General features: G+C 38.1%; 1 protein-coding gene across 1 annotated transcript in view; it reads left to right on the top strand.

Annotated features, from left to right (window-relative positions):
• Window positions 1-21519, top strand: part of DNAH5 (dynein axonemal heavy chain 5) — a 1563391-nt gene that overhangs the window by 1373415 nt on the left and 168457 nt on the right. The window contains 1 exon segment of the mRNA XM_053715797.1: window positions 2738-2938. Coding sequence (XP_053571772.1) covers window positions 2738-2938 — 201 coding nt within the window.

Raw genomic sequence — 21519 nt, 5'->3', positions numbered from 1 at the left:
TCTCTATAAACTTATGAGGGGGTGAGTGCTTCTAAGTGTACTCTTTTTTTGTGACTTCTTGGTCACTTATTTTGTATTGTGATTAAGTACACAGCACCCAAGGGCAACAACTAATTAATATAAGGCCATTTCCTTGACTATTACTAGCCCATCCCTCATTATCTTTAGTAGTGCCATCACACATTACTTCCCTTTGATGTTTACATTGTCTGTCTATAGCCTGGACTTAAGTAAAGAAACTTTCAGTATAAAAAAAATGAAATATTTTGGGCAAGATTACAGGTGGAGCAGTATTTAACACTCCCACCCAAGTGCTAACTCCACTAGAAGAAAGGTTTTTGCACTCTCTCATATTACAAGTTAAAAGTAAAAGGTTTTCGCTTGCGTGCAAGAAAGCCAAACTTCGAATATTGCAATTGCGTAAACAAATTCCCCCATAGTCAATGGAGCAAAAAGTGGAAAAGAAAACTAACACCCTATTCGCGCACAAACTCGATCGCACTAACACAACATGAACATATGAAAATGTCACATTTAAATGTTCTTTATATAGCAGAATGTTTTCTATTTATTCATAAACACATATTTCTACATATATCATGATATTTTGGTACTATATATATATATATATTGATATATAGGAATATATATATATGTGAATATCTATTTAAAAATATATATATAGAACATATTTCGCTATGTGCAGAACATTGAAATGTGAAATATTTACAGTAAATACACAGTATAACACTTTATTAAATATGAATATTGCATAAATAGGATTTTTCATGTTTTCAGCTACTTGACTACAAAGGGCTCCAATGCACGCACATATATACTGTGTATATATATATATATATATATATATTATACCAAAAATAGGAAAGAAAGCGCTCAAAGTCCGTAGATAAAAGTGTAGAAAAAGTTAATTGGGACAAAAATTAAAAACAAACTTAGTGTCTTGAATAGAACATCCTAAAAAATCCAAGTTGAGATGCAGGTGCACAGAGCAGACATGTTTTGTGCTACAAGAAGCACTTGAAGCAGTGAACAAGTGCTTCTTGTAGCACGAAACATGTCCCAATAAACTTTTTCTACACTTTTATCTACGGACTTTGAACGCTTTCTTTCCTATTTTTGGTCTACTGGATTTATTTGTGTGTGGAAGAGGCACACAGGATCAAGCTGCCACAGTCCGGGATACATCAGGGGAGATCAGTCCCCACCCACGCTCCAGTAGTGCCGCTCTGAGAATCTCTGAGAATCTATGAGTCATAGCATGGGTCACTTTGTAGCGCTCCGTTGTGCAGGTTGGTGAAGGGTATATATATATATATATATTAAATCCAGTGAACCACATATGAATCATACATGAACCACATTTGGCATTTGACAAAGGTGCTGTAATGGTACCGAAACATTGCGCCTTATATCCTTTGTGAAAAAAAAGTTACGTTTTATTTATTCAAGACCAGTGAATGCCTTTTTTTTTTCCTTTTTTTTCCTAAAGTTGTGGGACTGTGCTTCTCCTTTTTTGGGACTGTATTGAGATATATATATATATATATATATATATATATATATATATATATATATATATATATATATATATATATATATATATATATATATTTATATATATATATATATATATGCACACATATACACCACACACACATATACATATAAATATGTATATATATATAGATAGATAGATAGATAGATAGATACACACACACACACACACATACATATACATATTTAGACATGTTTATGTTAAAGCCCTTTGCAGCCTTTTTTTTCTTCTAACACCTGAACTTTAAAAAATTTATTAGATAGTGTAACTGTACTTTTTAATGTTTTATTGATATGTTTTGTGACACTTTTTTGTTTCGTAACCAGAGCTCTGAGGATGCAGTAATTATTCTAGTGTAAATAACGATTATTCTCACACATTCACATTCACTTTAAAATTGTAATATGAGCGCAAACCCTTACGCAATCAAACACCCCCAATAAACCCCTTTTGACTTGTGTGTGACTGTTAGCGCTCCACTTGTAATCTTGTTAATAATTTAAACTTTAAAGCGGGAACCCTCTCCCTTGGTGATTTGACTTTTCCTGTAGATTCCCTTATTTGTACAGGATATCATGTACTCATCACATATACATATATATGTAAAGCTATACATATTTAAATGTGTGCCATTGTCCACTGTAAACAGCCTATACAATAGTAATGAATAGAGATTTAATAAATCAATACTGTGGGGCAGATTTAACAATGTGCGAGCGAGCGGACATCGATAAATGCAGACAGCATATGCTGCAATGCCGCCCCCTGCACATTCTCAGCCACTTGGCGCTAGCAGGGGGTGTCAATCAACCCAATCGATTCCGTTCGGGCTGATTGCTGTCCGCCACCTCAGAGGTGGCGGACGAGTAAAGGAGCAGCGGTCTTATGACCTCAGCTTCTTAACTCCTGATTCCGGCGAGCCTGAAGGCTCGCACGGAATTAGAAGCATTCGGGCCTTGATAAATCGTCCCCAATGTATGCAAAAACACCTTTACAATGTCTCTGGTGGCCATTTCAAACTGTTTCGCACATGTGTATAATAGACTGTTATAAAGATGTTACCCATGAAGATTTATATTGTTTACAACTTGTCATTTAATGTGTTTTACATATAACACAATCTGATAATGATTTTTATTTCATTTCTTTTGTATTTCCTAGACTATTAAGCCAGGAGATATATCTACTGTCCGGACACTGGGTAGACCTCCTCATCTTATTATGCGAATTATGGACTGTGTGCTCTTATTGTTCCAAAGAAAATTAAACACCGTAAAATTAGACCAAGAGAAAAGTTGTGTTGTCCCTTCCTGGCAGGAGTCATTAAAACTTATGATAGGAAATTTCTTGCAAAGTCTTCAGGTATGAAAATGCTGTAAATGGTATAACGTTGGATAGTTAAGAAATATTAATAGTCATCTATGGTGACCAAATATTTAATTTAAAGGGCCATAATACTCAAATGTTTAAACACTTGAAAGTGATGCAGCATAGCTGTAAAAAGCTGATTAGAAAATATCACCTGAACATCTCTATGTAAAAAAGAAAGATATTTTACCTCAAAAGTTCCTCAGTAGCCACCTCCCATTGTAAAGGATTTCTAAGCAGCATATTAGTATGTCTGTCCCGGGACAACTGAAAGGATGAGCATCGTGAACTCTCATATTATTTCACCAATCAGGTAAAGGAAGCTTACTATGAAATCTCATGAGAGTTAAGTCAAATCTCATGAGATCACAGTAAGAGTTCATGACCTCAGCACTGCTGATGCTGATTGGCTGCTGTTCATTTCATCATTTTTTTAATTTTTTTACCTGCAGCTGGGAGCAACTGAGTATAACTTTTTACACAGAACTCACTCTGCTGAGCTGAGGAGATTGTGAGGTAAAATATCTTCCTTTTTTACATAGAGATGCTCAGGTGATATTTTCCTGTCAGCTTTTTACAGTTATACTGCATCAGTTTCAAGTGATTTAGCATATGAGTATTATGTCCCTTTAAGTGCTATAATATTAATCTTATAAATCTGGACCTGTGTTTTGTAGCATTGTTAATGCATAGAAATGTAAAAGTGATTAGTGAACTTTTATGTGAATTGTTAATTAAAAAATAAATCTGCAAGAAACATTTTTTATTATATTTAGGAGAATGTTTACATGTAACCCCTATATTTTTGTTGATATTTATAATACATGTCTGTTTTATTTTAAACCTTTTATTTATTTATTTTTAGTTAAAGGCTGAAATTTTGAGATAGTTAAAGAGAAATTCTAAAGCAAAAATCCCTTTCTAATTCATAACAACACACTATTTTTGCATTACTGACACTAGAAAACAATGTATTCACTGACCCTACATAACAATATATTTAAAGAGGTTAAACATAGGAGGCAATTGGCTGGGTTGTGCAAGCATAGATTTTTGACTGGGTGGCCTGTAGTGTGCTATTTATAGGACTTTACCTATGTATTTCTACGTACTTACCTCTTTGTGGACATAGTACACATTGTTATCAAAGTTCAAATTATAATCTTTAATCAAGTTTCACAAATGTAATAACATGAGCTTTTTTTAAGTTCTCCAAAAAATATAAAAAGTTTTTTTTATATATATATATATATATCTTTAATGATCTATAGGCTAAATAATTATGGGAAAAATCTTAATTATATCATATTTGTATTTATGACAAATCAAGTAAAAACTGACACTCTTTTTGTTAAATGCTGGTGCCAGTTCCTTTTCAGGTGCGGCTTACTAATAACTATAATGTAGAACCAAACTAGTAAGTTCCATTTCAGAGAATGTTATTTTATTTATGTCACAATATAATGCAAGAGACTTTTGATTGGACGGTTCTCATATTGGGAATTGTTTCCAACCAGTTTTAAATTTAAATACCTCACATACAGTGGTAAGAATTGTATCTTGAAAGCCATATGCTTGTTTAAAATGAGGAGATCTATTTATTTAACTCATCTATATATATTTTAAGCTATAAATATATTACACCGATGTGGTATAAACATTTTTTTTAAACCTTATTAGATTCCTTGCAGTGCAAGTGAGAATTGCGGATTTTTGGCTTTTGGTCTCTGTGGGTTTACATATGATATACTGTATGCAAGCTATTTATAGGCGGGTTGGGTCTTTTTACCGGGTAGTTCTTTCATGAGATGGGAGTCTACAATCTGTCACCTGTGAGATTAAACTTCAATCCACTAGGAGCAGGAAAAAAACAGCCAACATAGAAGAATTTTTAATCCTCGCACATGTCAATTTTTAACAAACTAAAATATGACCAGCGCCAAAGAGGATATTTACACAAACTCTAAAGAAGAAATAGGACTCTCCCAAAAAACCCTACAATAATTACAATAATAAAAAATGGGATTCTAAAAAGAGCAATAAATGCTAAAGTGCAAAATAGTGGATAGGGATAATAAAGTATATATAGTATACAATGATACACAGTGATATAGTGATTAAATGACACAATGAACTCTCATTAAACTCAAAATGATTGCAAAAGTAATTTCAAGAAAGTGTGGAGAGTTATTATAAATCCACTAACTTGAACACTTCCACTAAAAAGTGCTAGATCTTATATACTAGTTCAAGATATAACCTAAGGAATGCTATTGGTGAGCGAGTGTAACGCTCTGGGTGAAAAAGTGGACGTATAATGATTGAGTTTTATAATTATATGTTAGCGCTATGCTTTAAAAAACGATATCTAATATTTAAAATATATTTTAATTTAAAACCACATATATTGCATGGCAAACACAAATTGAATAAAATACAGGAACACAAAAAATACAAATTGGAAAAATAGCACAATGCAAAATAACACAATGACAAATAAATCAATGCAAAATGCCAAAATGACTCAATACAAAATAACAAAATTCGCTAAGAGATAAAAATCAGTGTCAATGATAACGGCCAGGGGAAATCCGTTAGCCACAGTTCACCGTGGATTACCTGCAAAGCAAAAAAGATCCTTCTTAACCATAGCCAGAGTACAGGGATATTAAGACATATCCGTACTCACAGTTAAGAAATGCTGAGGTCTGCCGATAGTGATTCCTAACCCGTCTCTGCTAACTGCGTTCCACTGGATGAATGTAGTCACAAGTTTCCTTATTCGTTTAACAGGAACGGTTCCGAGTTGCAGATAATTTGCCTTTCAGGTAGCGGTCTGGGTGGACTGTTCAAAGTGGAGTGTTCAAACTTCCAGAATACGGCAGAGCAAACAAACAGCTAGATTACGAGTTTTGAGCGCTATAGGGATTTTAACGACCGCCACAAAAGCGGTGTTATTTCACTTCCCTATAGCGCTGCTATTACAATTTTTAAAAAAGCAGTCTTGTGCGGGCGAAATGGTTGCGTTGAGCTCCATACCGCACCAAAAACAATCTGCCGTCCCCAATGTTGCCGCCACTATACTAAAGTTATTAACCCCTAAACCTCTGGCCTCCAACATCACTAACACTAAATAAATATATTAACCCCTAAACCTAACGTAAGCCTAACCCTAACACCCCATAACTTAAATATAATTAAAATAAAGCTAAATAAACAATATTACTAATAGTTATTTTGTATCTATCTTAGGTTTTATTTTTATTTCACAGGTAAGTTTTTTTTTTTTAAAACTAGGTAGAATAGTTAGTTAATAGTTATTAACTATTTACTAACTACCTAGTTAAAATAAATACAAAGTTACCTGTAAAATAAAACCTAACCTGCCTTACACTAAAAACTAACATTACAATAAAATAAATTAAATTATTAAAATACAATTTTCTAAATTACAAAAAACACACTAAATTACAAAAAATGAAAAACGAAATGATCAAAAATGAAAACGAATTACTCCTAATCTAATAGCCCTATCAAAATAAACCCCCCCCCCCAAAATCAATAAAAAATCCTAGCCTACAATAAACTACCAATGGCCCTTAAAAGGGCCTTTTGCGGGGCATTACCCCAAAGATACCAGCTTTTTTACATTTCAATAAAAAATACAAACAACCCCCCAACAGTAAAACCCACCACCCACCCAACCAAACCCCCCAAATAAAAACCTATCTAAATAAACCTAAGCTAACCATTGCCCTGAAAAGGGCATTTCGATGGGCATTGCCCTTAAAAAGGCATTTAGCTCTTTTACGAATTGCCCAAAACCCTAACCTAAAAAAAAAACACCCAAAAAACCCTTAAAAAACCTAAAACTAACCCCCGACAATCCACTTACAGTTATTGAAGTCCAGACATCCATCCTCATCCAGCCAGCCAAGTCCTCATCCAAGCGGCAAGAAGTCTTCATCCAGGCGGCCTTTTCGATCTTCATCCAGCCGGCGAAGTCTTCATCCAGACGGCATCTTCTATCTTCATCCATCCGGCGCGGAGCGGATCCATCTTCAAGACATCCGGCGTGGAGCATCCTCTTCTTACGGTTGCCGCCGTAAATTGAAGGTTCCCTTTAAGTGACGTTATCCAAGATGGCATCCCTTACATTTCTATTGACTGAAAGATTGAAAGGGGAAAAAATCCTATTGGCTGTTGCAATCAGCCAATAGGATTGAGCTTTCATCCTATTGGCTGATCCAATCCAATGGACCCGAAGATAGAAGATGCCGTCTGGATGAAGACTTCTTGCTGCTTGGATGAAGACTTCGCCAGCTGGGAATTTCACTCCTGGCCACTAGGAGGCAAAGATTCACAAATCTCCAAGAACCCTTAAATACCCTCCCACCTCACTGATAAACTAGTCTTCTCTCTACTGGAAGCAGCTTTCTGCAGAGGGTAAGTTTGTTAGTGTGTGCTTATCAGTTAAGTCATACGATTTTTGCCACTCGCATAGTGTATAGGCTATTTACTAATAGCCTGTACGCTATGAGTATAGGCTATTAGTAAATCGCAGCCAGGGAAATTTTATATATATATATATATATATATATATATACATATATATATATATACATATATATATATATATATATATGTGTGTGTGTGTGTATATATATATATATATATATATATATATATATATGTGTACATATATATATATATATGTACATATATATATATATGTACATATATATATATATATATATATATATATATATATGCATGCACATATATATTGTACATCTTAGCCAGGGAAATTATATATATATATATATATATATATATATATATATATATATATATATATATATATATATATATATATATATATATACCAACTAAATATCTACATAAATATAGTTACAGATTAGTCTATCACACGCACACATCCGCAGCGTGTAGACACTATGAATGTTCTCAAGTTAGGTTAATACTGGCCCATATAACCTTCCCTATTGCACACAATTCATTAATATAATTTGTGACTGACACACCAAACTATCGCATTGCCGTTTCTTTGTGCACAATTGCACGAGTAAATACTTATATGCGGTTATACTATTAGTGCTTGCATCAAGTCTAGATGCGGTTTAGAGGGATACCAACATGCTGTTGGATTAATAAATTACAAAATAACTCTATCATGCGCTATCATCCGCTGCATGTAGATATTTAAATCAACTTCCCAACCGCTTTATAATTATTACCCTTAATCGCCTTGCAATTAAAAAAAGTTTGCTTCTAGCATTAGAACTTGCTTTTCCCTGACATGTTTCACCAACTTTTTGGCTTTCTCAAAGGGTTTACCTATTAACCCCTAAACCGCCACCCCGCATCGCAAATACTATATTAAACCTATTAACCCCTAATCTGCCGACCCCCACATAGCCAACACTAAATAAACTTAACACCTAAACTGCCGGCCCCCCACATCGCTACTACTACTATAAACCTATTAACCCCTAAACCGCTTGCCCCCACATCGCTACTACTATGATAAACCTATTAACCCCTAAACTGCTGGCCCCACATTGCTACTTATAAAATAAACCTATTAACCCCTAAACCGCCGGCCCCCCACATCGCTACTAATAAAATAAACCTATTAACTCCTAAACCGCCATCCCCCACAACGCAAAAAACAACTCAAATAACTAATTTAATCACTAAGGCCTAGATTTAGAGTTCGGCGGTAGCCGTCAAAACCAGCGTTAGAGGCTCCTAACGCTGGTTTTGGGCGCCCGCTGGTATTTGGAGTCAGTGATTAAAGGGTCTAACGCTCACTTTTCAGCCGCGACTTTTCCATACCGCAGATCCCCCTACGCCATTTGCGCAGCCTATCTTTTCAATGGGATCTTTCTAACGCCGGTATTTAGAGTCGTTTCTGCAGTGAGCGTTAGAGCTCTAACGACAAGATTCCAGCCGCCTGAAAATAGCAGGAGTTAAGAGCTTTCTGGCTAACGCCGGTTTATAAAGCTCTTAACTACTGTACCCTAAAGTACACTAACACCCATAAACTACCTATGTACCCCTAAACCGAGGTCCCCCCACACCGCCGCCACTCAATTAAAATTTTTAACCCCTAATCTGCCGACCGCCACCTACGTTATATTTATGTACCCCTAATCTGCTGCCCCTAACCCCGCCGACCCCTGTATTATATTTATTAACCCCTAATCTGCCCCCCTCAACGTCGCCGACACCTGCCTACACTTATTAACCCCTAATCTGCCGAGCGGACCTGAGCGCTACTATAATAAAGTTATTAACCCCTAATCCGCCTCACTAACCCTATCATAAATAGTATTAACCCCTAATCTGCCCTCCCTAACATCGCCGACACCTACCTTCAATTATTAACCCCTAAACTTCCGATCGGAGCTCACCGCTATTCTAATAAATGGATTAACCCCTAAAGCTAAGTCTAACCCTAACACTAACACCCCCCTAAGTTAAATATAATTTTTATCTAACGAAATAAATTAACTCTTATTAAATAACTTATTCCTATTTAAAGCTAAATACTTACCTGTAAAATAAATCCTAATATAGCTACAATATAAATTATAATTATATTATAGCTATTTTAGGATTAATATTTATTTTACAGGCAACTTTGTAATAATTTTAACCAGGTACAATAGCTATTAAATAGTTAAGAACTATTTAATAGTTACCTAGTTAAAATAATAACAAATTTACCTGTAAAATAAATCCTAACCTAAGTTATAATTAAACCTAACACTACCCTATCAATAAAATAATTAAATAAACTACCTACAATTACCTACAATTAACCTAACACTACCCTATCAATAAAATAATTAAATAAACTACCTACAATTACCTACAATTAACCTAACACTACACTATCAATAAATAAATTAAACACAATTGCTACAAATAAATACAATTAAATAAACTAGCTAAAGTACAAAAAATAAAAAAGAACTAAGTTACAGAAAATAAAAAAATATTTACAAACATAAGAAAAATATTACAACAATTTTAAACTAATTACACCTACTCTAAGCCCCCTAATAAAATAACAAAGCCCCCCAAAATAAAAAATTCCCTACCCTATTCTAAATTAAAAAAGTTACAAGCTCTTTTACCTTACCAGCCCTGAACAGGGCCCTTTGCGGGGCATGCCCCAAGAATTTCAGCTCTTTTGCCTGTAAAAGAATAAATACAATACCCCCCCCCCAACATTACAACCCACCACCCACATACCCCTAATCTAACCCAAACCCCCCTTAAATAAACCTAACACTAAGCCCCTGAAGATCTTCCTACCTTGTCTTCACCATCCAGGTATCACCGATCCGTCCTGGCTCCAAGATCTTCATCCAACCCAAGCGGGGGTTGGCGATCCATAATCCGGTGCTCCAAAGTCTTCCTCCTATCCGGCAAGAAGAGGACATCCGGACCGGCAAACATCTTCTCCAAGCGGCATCTTCGATCTTCTTCCATCCGGTGCGGAGAGGGTCCATCTTGAAGCAGGCGACGCGGATCCATCCTCTTCTTCCGATGTCTCCCGACTAATGACGGTTCCTTTAAGGGACGTCATCCAAGATGGCGTCCCTCGAATTCCGATTGGCTGATAGGATTCTATCAGCCAATCGGAATTAAGGTAGGAATTTTCTGATTGGCTGATGGAATCAGCCAATCAGAATCAAGTTCAATCCGATTGGCTGATCCAATCAGCCAATCGGATTGAGCTCGCATTCTATTGGCTGTTCCGATCAGCCAATAGAATGCAAGCTCAATCTGATTGGCTGATGGGATCGGCCAATCGGATTGAACTTGATTCTGATTGGCTGATTCCATCAGCCAATCAGAAAATTCCTACCTTAATTCCGATTGGCTGATAGAATCCTATCAGCCAATCGGAATTCGAGGGACGCCATCTTGGATGACGTCCCTTAAAGGAACCGTCATTAGTCGGGAGACATCGGAAGAAGAGGATGGATCCGCGTCGCCTGCTTCAAGATGGACCCTCTCCGCACCGGATGGAAGAAGATCGAAGATGCCGCTTGGAGAAGATGTTTGCCGGTCCGGATGTCCTCTTCTTGCCGGATAGGAGGAAGACTTTGGAGCACCGGATTATGGATCGCCAACCCCCGCTTGGGTTGGATGAAGATCTTGGAGCCAGGACGGATCGGTGATACCTGGATGGTGAAGACAAGGTAGGAAGATCTTCAGGGGCTTAGTGTTAGGTTTATTTAAGGGGGGTTTGGGTTAGATTAGGGGTATGTGGGTGGTGGGTTGTAATGTTGGGGGGGGGGGGTATTGTATTTATTCTTTTACAGGCAAAAGAGCTGAAATTCTTGGGGCATGCCCCGCAAAGGGCCCTGTTCAGGGCTGGTAAGGTAAAAGAGCTTGTAACTTTTTTAATTTAGAATAGGGTAGGGAATTTTTTATTTTGGGGGGCTTTGTTATTTTATTAGGGGGCTTAGAGTAGGTGTAATTAGTTTAAAATTGTTGTAATATTTTTCTTATGTTTGTAAATATTTTTTTATTTTCTGTAACTTAGTTCTTTTTTATTTTTTGTACTTTAGCTAGTTTATTTAATTGTATTTATTTGTAGCAATTGTGTTTAATTTATTTATTGATAGTGTAGTGTTAGGTTAATTGTAGGTAATTGTAGGTAGTTTATTTAATTATTTTATTGATAGGGTAGTGTTAGGTTAATTATAGGTAATTGTAGGTAGTTTATTTAATTATTTTATTGATAGGGTAGTGTTAGGTTTAATTATAACTTAGGTTAGGATTTATTTTACAGGTAAATTTGTTATTATTTTAACTAGGTAACTATTAAATAGTTCTTAACTATTTAATAGCTATTGTACCTGGTTAAAATAATTACAAAGTTGCCTGTAAAATAAATATTAATCCTAAAATAGCTATAATATAATTATAATTTATATTGTAGCTATATTAGGATTTATTTTACAGGTAAGTATTTAGCTTTAAATAGGAATAAGTTATTTAATAAGAGTTAATTTATTTTGTTAGATAAAAATTATATTTAACTTAGGGGGGTGTTAGTGTTAGGGTTAGACTTAGCTTTAGGGGTTAATCCATTTATTAGAATAGCGGTGAGCTCCGATCGGAAGTTTAGGGGTTAATAATTGAAGTTAGGTGTCGGCGATGTTAGGGAGGGCAGATTAGGGGTTAATACTATTTATGATAGGGTTAGTGAGGCGGATTAGGGGTTAATAACTTTATTATAGTAGCGCTCAGGTCCGCTCGGCAGATTAGGGGTTAATAAGTGTAGGTAGGTGTCGGCGACGTTGTGGGGGGCAGATTAGGGGTTAATAAATATAACATAGGGGTCGGCGATGTTAGGGCAGCAGATTAGGGGTACATAGGGATAACGTAGGTGGCGGCGTTTTACGGAGCGGCAGATTAGGGGTTAAAAGTGTAATGCAGGGGTCAGCGATAGCGTGGGCGGCAGATTAGGGGTTAATAAGTGTAAGGCTAGGGGTGTTTAGACTCGGGGTACATGTTAGAGTGTTAGGTGCAGACGTAGGAAGTGTTTCCCCATAGGAAACAATGGGGCTGCGTTAGGAGCTGAACGCTGCTTTTTTGCAGGTGTTAGGTTTTTTTTTCAGCTCAAACAGTCCCATTGTTTCCTATGGAGGAATCGTGCACGAGCACGTTTTTGATGCCGGCCGCGTCCGTAAGCAGCTCTGGTATCGAGAGTTGCATTTGCGGTAAAAATGCTCTACGCTCCTTTTTTGGAGCCTAACGCAGCATTTGTTTGAACTCTCGATACCAGAGTTAAATTTATGGTGCGGCCAGAAAAAAACCCGCGGAGCGTTAACAGCCCTTTTACCGCCGAACTCTAAATCTAGGCCTAAGCCTCTTAACTTAACCCCAATTACTTAAAATAAAAAACACTATGTTAAAATTAAAATAAAAAATCCTAACATTACTTAAAAAAAAAAAACTAAGATTAAATTAAAATAAATAAATCTAAAATCGGGGGCGGAGCTAGCCTGAGAAATGAACAGACGTAACCTGACAGAGCTCCTGCGTGTTTTTATTATATTTAAAGCTTAAAAGTTGTCTTTTTTTTACAATTTTAAGGACACCTTAACATATTTGGGTGTTTGATGGCCTATTACAGTATAAAATCAGAGATATACTTTCCGTCTTCCCTGCTGGAGGCTCTAATAGAAGTGGAGCTAGGACTAAGCGAATAATAGAGCTGATCCCAGAGATCCCGCAGACCTATCTACCCCTTCTGACTTGTTGAAATGTTTCTTTCCATTTGTTATTTCTGTTTGCATAGGACACCACATTTGTCAAAAATTTCGATGGTAGACCTCATATAGATTCTACTTGCTCACTATGACAGAAGTGATCCCAATTAAAACTTCTAGTTTAATAAGCGAGGGCACATTACCAGAAACAGATAATATATGCTTGCCTTTTCTCTTGTAAGGTGTATCCAGTCCACGGATCATCCATTACTTGTGGGATATTCTCATTCCCAACAGGAAGTTGCAAGAGGACACCCACAGCAGAGCTGTAATATAGCTCCTCCCCTAACTGTCATAGCCAGTCATTCTCTTGCAACTCTCAACAAGCAAGGACGTTGTAGGAGAGAGTGGTTAAATATAGCTAGTTTATTTTCTTCAATCAAAAGTTTGTTATTTTTAAATAGTACCGGAGTTGTGCTATTTTATCTCAGGCAGTAAATAGAAGAAGAATCTGCCTGAGGTTTCTATGATCTTAGCAGGTTGTAACTAAGATCCATTGCTGTTCTCAAATATGTCTGAGGGGATTACACAGATGAGGTAACTTCAGCGAGAGAATGGCGTGCAGTTTATTCTGCTATCAGGTATGTGCAGTTATAATTTTTTCTAGAGATGGAAAACACTAGAAAATGCTGCTGATACCGGATTAATGTAAGTTAAGCCTGAATACAGTGATTTAATAATGACTGGTATCATGCTTACTCCCAGGGGTAATACCCTTATGATATTGCAATATAAAACATTTGCTGGCATGTTTAATCGTTTTTATATTTGCTTTGGTGATAAAACTTTATTGGGGCCTAGTTTTTTCCACATGGCTGGCTTAAATTTTGACTAGAAACAGTTTTCCTGAGGCTTTCCACTGTTGTAATATAAAAGTTACAGTTGGTGCAGTTAAAATTACAAACTGTGACATCCAGCTTCCCTCAAAGGCCCTCTGAATGCTATAGGACATCTCTAAAGGGCCCAAAGGTTTTCCAAAGTCATTTATTGGGGAAGGTAGGGCCACAGCTTGCTGTGGCAGTTGGTTGTGACTGTTAAAAAACGTCTATTTCGTTTTTTTTATCTGTTTTTTGAACTAAGGGGTTAATCATCCATTTGCAAGTGGGTGCAATGCTCTGTTAGCCTATTATACACACTGTACAAATTTCGTTTGATTTACTGCATTTTTTCACTGTTTTTCAAATTCTGAAAAAATTTGTTTCTCTTAAAGGCACAGTACCATTTTTTATATTTGCTTGTTAACTTGATTTAAAGTGTTTTCCAAGCTTGCTAGTCTCATTGCTAGTCTGTATAAACATGTCTGACATAGAAGAAACTCCTTGTTTATTATGTTTAAAAGCCATGGTGGAACCCCCTCTTAGAATGTGTACCAAATGTACTGATTTCATTTTATGCAATAAAGATCATTTTCTGTCTTTAAAAAATTTATCACCAGAGGAATCTGACGAGGGGGAAGTTATGCCGACTAACTTTCCCCACGTGTCAGACCCTTTGACTCCGGCTTAAGGGACTCACGCTCAAATGGCACCAAGTACATCTAGGGCGCCCATAGCGTTTACTTTACAAGACATGGCGGCAGTCATGGATAATACACTGTCAGCGGTATTAGCCAGACTACCTGGATAAATTTCTGTATATAAACAAAATTCATGGATATGATTGCTAGTATTAAATGGGTCACATTTTAATGGGGTTATTTAAGCTTAACTGGAGCTTTTTGTAAGTATTTTAGATTTGTATAGGTTGAACTCGATGGACTTCAGTCTTTTTTCAACCTTATCTACTATGTTACTATGTTACTATGTTACCTGAACTTAGAGGTAAGCGAGATAGCTCTGGGGTGAGAGAAAATGCAGAGCATACTGACGCTTTAAGAACCATGTCTGATACTGCCTCACAATATGCAGAAGCTGAGGAAAGAGAGCTTCAGTCAGTGGGTGATGTTAATGACTCAGGAAAGATACCTGATTCTAATATTTCTACATTTAAATTTAAGCTTGAACACCTCCACGTGTTGCTTAGGGAGGTTTTAGCTGCTCTGAATGACTGTGATACCATTGCAGTACCAGAGAAATTGTGTAGACTGGATAAATACTTTGCAGTGCCGGTGTGTACTGATGTTTTTCCAAATACCTAAAAGGTTTACAGAAATTATTAATAAGGAATGGGATAGACCAGGTGTGCCGTTCTCTTCCCCTCCTATTTTTAGAAAAATGTTTCCAATAGACGCCACCACACGGGACTTATGGCAGACAGTCCCTAAGGTGGAGGGAGCAGTTTCTACTCTAGTAAAGCGTACTACTATCCCTGTTGAGAACAGTTGTGCTTTTTTTAGATCCAATGGATAAAAAATTAGAGGTTACCTTAAGAAAATATTTATTCAACAAGGTTTTATCCTACAGCCCCTTGCATGCATTGCCCCTGTCACTGCTGTTGCGGCGTACTGGTTTGAGTCTCTGGAAGAGGCTTTACAGGTAGCGACTCCATTGGATGACATACTTGGCAAACTTAGAGCACTTAAGCTAGCCAATTCTTTTATTCTGATGCCATTGTTCATTTGACTAAACTAACGGCTAAGAATTCTGGTTTTGCTATACAGGCGCGCAGAGCACTATGGCTTAGATTATGGTCAGCTGACGTGACTTCAAAATCTAAGCTACTTAACATTCCCTTCAAGGGGCAGACCCTATTCGGGCCTGGTTTGAAGGAGATTATTGCTGATATCACTGGAGGAAAAGGTCATGCCCTTCCTCAGGACAGGTCCAAATCTAGGGCCAAACAGTCTAATTTTCGTGCCTTTCGAAACTTCAAGGCAGGTGCGGCATCAACTTCCTCTAATGCTAAACAAGAGGGAACTTTTGCTCAATCCAAGACGGTCTGGAGACCAATCCAGACCTGGAAAAAAGGTAAGCAGGCCAAAAAGCCTGCTGCTGCCTCTAAGACAGCATGAAGGAACGGCCCCCTATCCGGTAACGGATCTAGTAGGGGGCAGACTTTCACTCTTCGCCCAGGTGTGGGCAAGAGATGTTCAGGATCCCTGGGCGTTGGAAATTATATCCAGGATATCTCCTGGACTTCAAAGCTTCCCCCCCAAAAGGGAGATTTCACCTTTCACAATGATCTGCAAACCAGATAAAGAGAGAGGCATTCTTACACTGTGTACGAGACCTCCTAGTTATGGGAGTGATCCATCCAGTTCCAAAGGAGGAACAGGGACAGGGTTTTTTACTCAAATCTGTTTGTGATTCCCAAAAAAGAGGGAACCTTCAGACCAATTTTGGATCTAAAGATCTTAAACAAATTCCTCAAAGTTCCATCATTCAAGATGGAAACTATTCGTACCATCCTACCAATGATCCAGGAGGGTTAATATATGACTACAGTGGATCTAAAGGATGCTTATCTTCACATTCCGATACACAAAGATCATCATCGGTTTCTCAGGTTTGCCTTTCTAGACAGGCATTACCAGTTTGTAGCTCTTCCCTTTGGATTAGCTACAGCCCCAAGAATCTTTACAAAGGTTCTAGGGTCGCTTCTGGTGGTCCTAAGGCCGCAGGGCATAGCAGTAGCCCCTTATTTAGACGACATCCTGAACAGGCGTCAAACTTCCAAATTGCCAAGTCTCATACGGACGTAGTACTGGCATTTCTGAGGTCGCATGGGTGGAAAGTGAACGAGGAAAAGAGTTATCTATCCCCACTCACAAGAGTTTCCTTTCTAGGGACTCTGATAGATTCTGTAGAAATGAAAATTTACCTGACGGAGTCCAGGTTATCAAAGCTTCTAAATTCCTGCCGGGTTCTTCATTCCATTCCGCGCCCTTCGGTGGCTCAGTGTATGGAAGTAATCGGCTTAATGGTAGCGGCAATGGACATAGTGCCGTTTGCACGCTTACATCTCAGACCGCTGCAACTATGCATGCTCAGTCAGTGGAACGGGGATTACACAGATTTGTCCCCTCAACTGAATCTGGACCAAGAGACCAGGGATTCTCTTCTCTGGTGGCTATCTCGGGTCCATCTGTCCAAAGGTATGACCTTTCGCAGGCCAGATTGGACAATTGTAACAACAGATGCCAGCCTTCTAGGTTGGGGTGCAGTCTGGAATTCCCTGAAGGCTCAGGGATCGTGGACTCAGGAGGAGTCTCTCCTTCCAATAAATATTCTGGAACTAAGAGCGATATTCAATGCTCTTCAGGCTTGGCCTCAGTTAGCAACTCTGAGGTACATCAGATTTCAGTCGGACAACATCACGACTGTAGCTTACATCAACCATCAAGGGGGAACAAGAAGTTCCCTAGCGATGTTAGAAGTTTCAAAAATAATTCGCTGGGCAGAGATTCACTCTTGCCACCTATCAGCTATCCATATCCCAGGTGTAGAGAACTGGGAGGCGGATTTTCTAAGTCGTGAGACTTTTCATCCGGGAGAGTGAGAGGTTTTTGCACAACTGATTCATCGTTGGGGCAAACCAGAACTGGATCTCATGGCGTCTCGCCAGTTCTAATTTTCGTGCCTTTCGAAACTTCAAGGCAGGTGCCGCATCAACTTCCTCTAATGCTAAACAAGAGGGAACTTTTGCTCAATCCAAGACGGCAGACGCCAAGCTTCCGTGTTACGGATCCAGGTCCAGGGATCCCAAGGCGACACTGATAGATGCTCTAGCAGCGCCCTGGTCTTTCAACCTGGCTTATGTGTTTCCACCGTTTCCTCTGCTCCCTCGACTGATTGCCAAGATCAAGCAGGAGAGAGCATCAGTGATTCTGATAGCACCTGCGTGGCCACGCAGGACTGGGTATGCAGATCTAGTGGACATGTCATCCTTTCCACCATGGTCTCTGCCTCTGAGACAGGACCTTCTACTTCAGGGTCCTTTCAACCATCCAAATCTAATTTCTCTGAGGCTGACTGCCTGGAGATTGAACGCTTGATTTTATCAAAGCGTGGCTTCTCCGAGTCAGTTATTGATACCTTAATACAGGCACGAAAGCCTGTCACCAGGAAAATTTAACATAAGATATGGCGTAAATATCTTTATTGGTGTGAATCCAAGGGTTACTCATGGAGTAAGGTCAGGATTCCCAGGATATTATCTTTTCTCCAAGAAGGTTTGTAAAAAGGATTGTCAGCTAGTTCCTTAAAGGGACAGATTTCTGCTCTGTCTATTCTTTTACACAAGCGTCTGGCAGATGTTCCAGACGTTCAGGCATTTTGTCAGGCTTTAGTTAGAATCAAGCCTGTGTTTAAACCTGTTGCTCCACCATGGAGCTTAAATTTGGTTCTTAAGGTTTTTCAAGGAGTTCCGTTTGAACCTCTTCATTCCATAGATATCAAACTTTTATCTTGGAAAGTTCTTTTTTTGGTAGCTATTTCCTCGGCTCGTAGAGTCTCTGAGCTATCTGCCTTATAATGTGATTCTCCTTATCTGATTTTTCATACGGATAAGGTAGTCCTGCATACCAAACCTGGGTTCTTACCTAAGGTGGTATCTAACAAGAATATCAATCAAGAGATTGTTGTTCCATCCTTGTGTCCTAATCCTTCTTCGAAGAAGGAATGTCTATTACACAATCTGGACGTGTTCCGTGCTTTAAAGTTTTACTTACAAGCTACTAAAGATTTTCGTCAAACATCTGCTTTGTTTGTTGTCTACTCTGGACAGAGGAGAGGTCAAAAGGCTTCGGCAACCTCTCTTTCTTTTTGGCTAAGAAGCATAATCCGCTTAGCCTATGAGACTGCTGGACAGCAGCCTCCTGAAAGGATTACAGCTCATTCCACTAGAGCTGTGGCTTCCACTTGGGCCTTTAAAAATGAGGCTTCTGTTGAACAGATTTGCAAGGCGGCGACTTGGTCTTCGCTTCATACTTTTTCAAAATTTTACAAATTTTATACTTTTGCTTCTTCGGAGGCTATATTTGGGAGAAAGGTTTTACAGGCAGTGGTTCCTTCCATTTAAGTACCTGCCTTGTCCCTCCCTTCATCCGTGTACTTTAGCTTTGGTATTGGTATCCCACAAGTAATGGATGATCCGTGGACTGGATACACCTTACAAGAGAAAACACAATTTATGCTTACCTGATAAATTTATTTCTCTTGTGGTGTATCCAGTCCACGGCCTGCCCTGTCATTTTAAGGCAGGTAATTTTTAAATTTAAACTACAGTAACCACTGCACCCTATGGTTCCTCCTTTCTCTGCTTGTTTTCGGTCGAATGACTGGCTATGACAGTTAGGGGAGGAGCTATATTACAGCTCTGCTGTGGGTGTCCTCTTGCAACTTCCTGTTGGGAATGAGAATATCCCACAAGTAATGGATGATCCGTGGACTGGATACACCACAAGAGAAATAAATTTATCAGGTAAGCATAAATTGTGTTTTTTTTTTTTTTTACTGACATACCACCATCATTAGGATATAGTTTCAGGTTAATTGGGGAGGGTAATACCATATAAAATACATGTCTTTTTAGTTACACAACGCACCGAAATGTGAATGTCAGTTAAGCCACTGTTGATAACAGCTAGAGATTAGTGTCTGACTACACCCACGGACAGTACACCTAAAATTCATCAACCTTCTGATTAATTACCTTAATAATTGGCGAGATGGACAACAAGTAATAGATCCAGCTATCCACCTTAGGCGGTATAGTCCAGACATTAGACAACCCATATAGACATAGTCCAAGTAACTTTAGACTAGGTCATTATGCATCACTATGCTAGAATAATGTCTTGGTTAATGTCTTCCAGGGCTAAGGTATGTTCAATGTTTATTAAGAATACTATGTTGTTGCTCGTTCTTTTTCCTTTATAACAAAAGACAGGTTTAATAGCCTGCCCCCCTCCCTCACAAGTTTCTGTGGTACCATTAATTAGAAGTTATGTCCTAAGAAATTTATCTAGTAACCAAGGCTACCTACCCCTACTCTGGTATCGCTCCTCGAGGCTAATTATTTTCTAGATCCCATAAGACGCCAATTTTTTCATCATTATAATATTCATTCTAATGTGCCCCCCAGGAAATAGGTCCCCTTACTATTATTAATATCCTTACATTTTCACTATTATTAAATTGTTTCATATTATAACCGGAGTCTTTTAATAACTCAGGTTTCATTTTACCTAATATTAGCACCCAACCCCCCCCCCCCCCTCTGAGGTTGTTCACCTGTGATAATAACAGGCTCAGACGGGTCTATCTTTTAAGGCTCTGCCCCTCCATTCTCCATTCCCTATTCCCTAACCCTCCCTCCCCTCTGCCTAATTCCCTGTAATAGGAGACTCTCACCTTAATATTCTTTTCATGTATGTCATCAAGTTGCCTTGTTTGTTTCATCCATAGTCTGAGATTTGATTTGATTGTATATTATTTCATGACTTATGTGGAAATTATTGGTAACTTAATCTCCTTGTACCTCATTTGTCTGGTTGGGTAACTCTTAAACTTTGCTTACATTCCCCCCACCTCTACCGACTTCCTCTATAACCTTCTTACTTATTCGTATTCTTTTAACTTCCACTCCTATATTTTTTTTTTTTTATTTTCCCCTTCCTTCTTCAAACATGATGCGCTCCCCCCCCCCCACTTACATTTACTACATTAAACATTAGAGGATTAAATTCCCCAACGAAGAGGAGCTTTCTTGTTAAATATTTGACATCACTTAAAACTGATGTCGGCTTCCTTCAGGAGACCCATTGGATAGCGGGTGACAAACTGAGACTTAAAACTCAGCTTTTCCCCTATATACAGTCAGCGTCCTATATAGGCAAAAGTAGAGGAGTCACGATCTTGATCAACCGAAATCTCTACTTTCAATGTTTGCATACAGAACAAGATAAAGAGGGACGATATGTTATGATAGTATGCAAGCTGAATAATTGCACATATACCCTAGTCAATATATATGCTCCCAATCAGGGACAATTGAAATTTCTTAGAAAGACCTTTGCCTTAGTTGATCAAATTAAACAAGGCACAGCCCTTATTGGAGGGGACTTTAACCTAGTGTGGGAACCTGAGTTAGATAAGAGGTTTTTGGGTCCAGGATCTAGAGATCCTCATAATAATTCATCCGCCCCAAGGTTCCGGGACTTGGTATACTAATATCAGCTCTTCGTTATCTGGCGTTCCCTAAACCCAACCACAAGAGATTATTCATATCTGTCCCCGACACATAGATCCTATTCTAGGATAGACAATTTTTTTACAGATTCTTGGACTTTGAATGAAGCCCGCACAGCTTTTA

The sequence above is a fragment of the Bombina bombina genome, chromosome 5 (assembly GCF_027579735.1).
Source record: "Bombina bombina isolate aBomBom1 chromosome 5, aBomBom1.pri, whole genome shotgun sequence".
Classification (NCBI taxonomy): Eukaryota; Metazoa; Chordata; class Amphibia; order Anura; family Bombinatoridae; genus Bombina; species Bombina bombina.
Note: the sequence above shows the minus strand (reverse complement) of the source record. Positions and strands in the feature narration are given on the sequence as shown.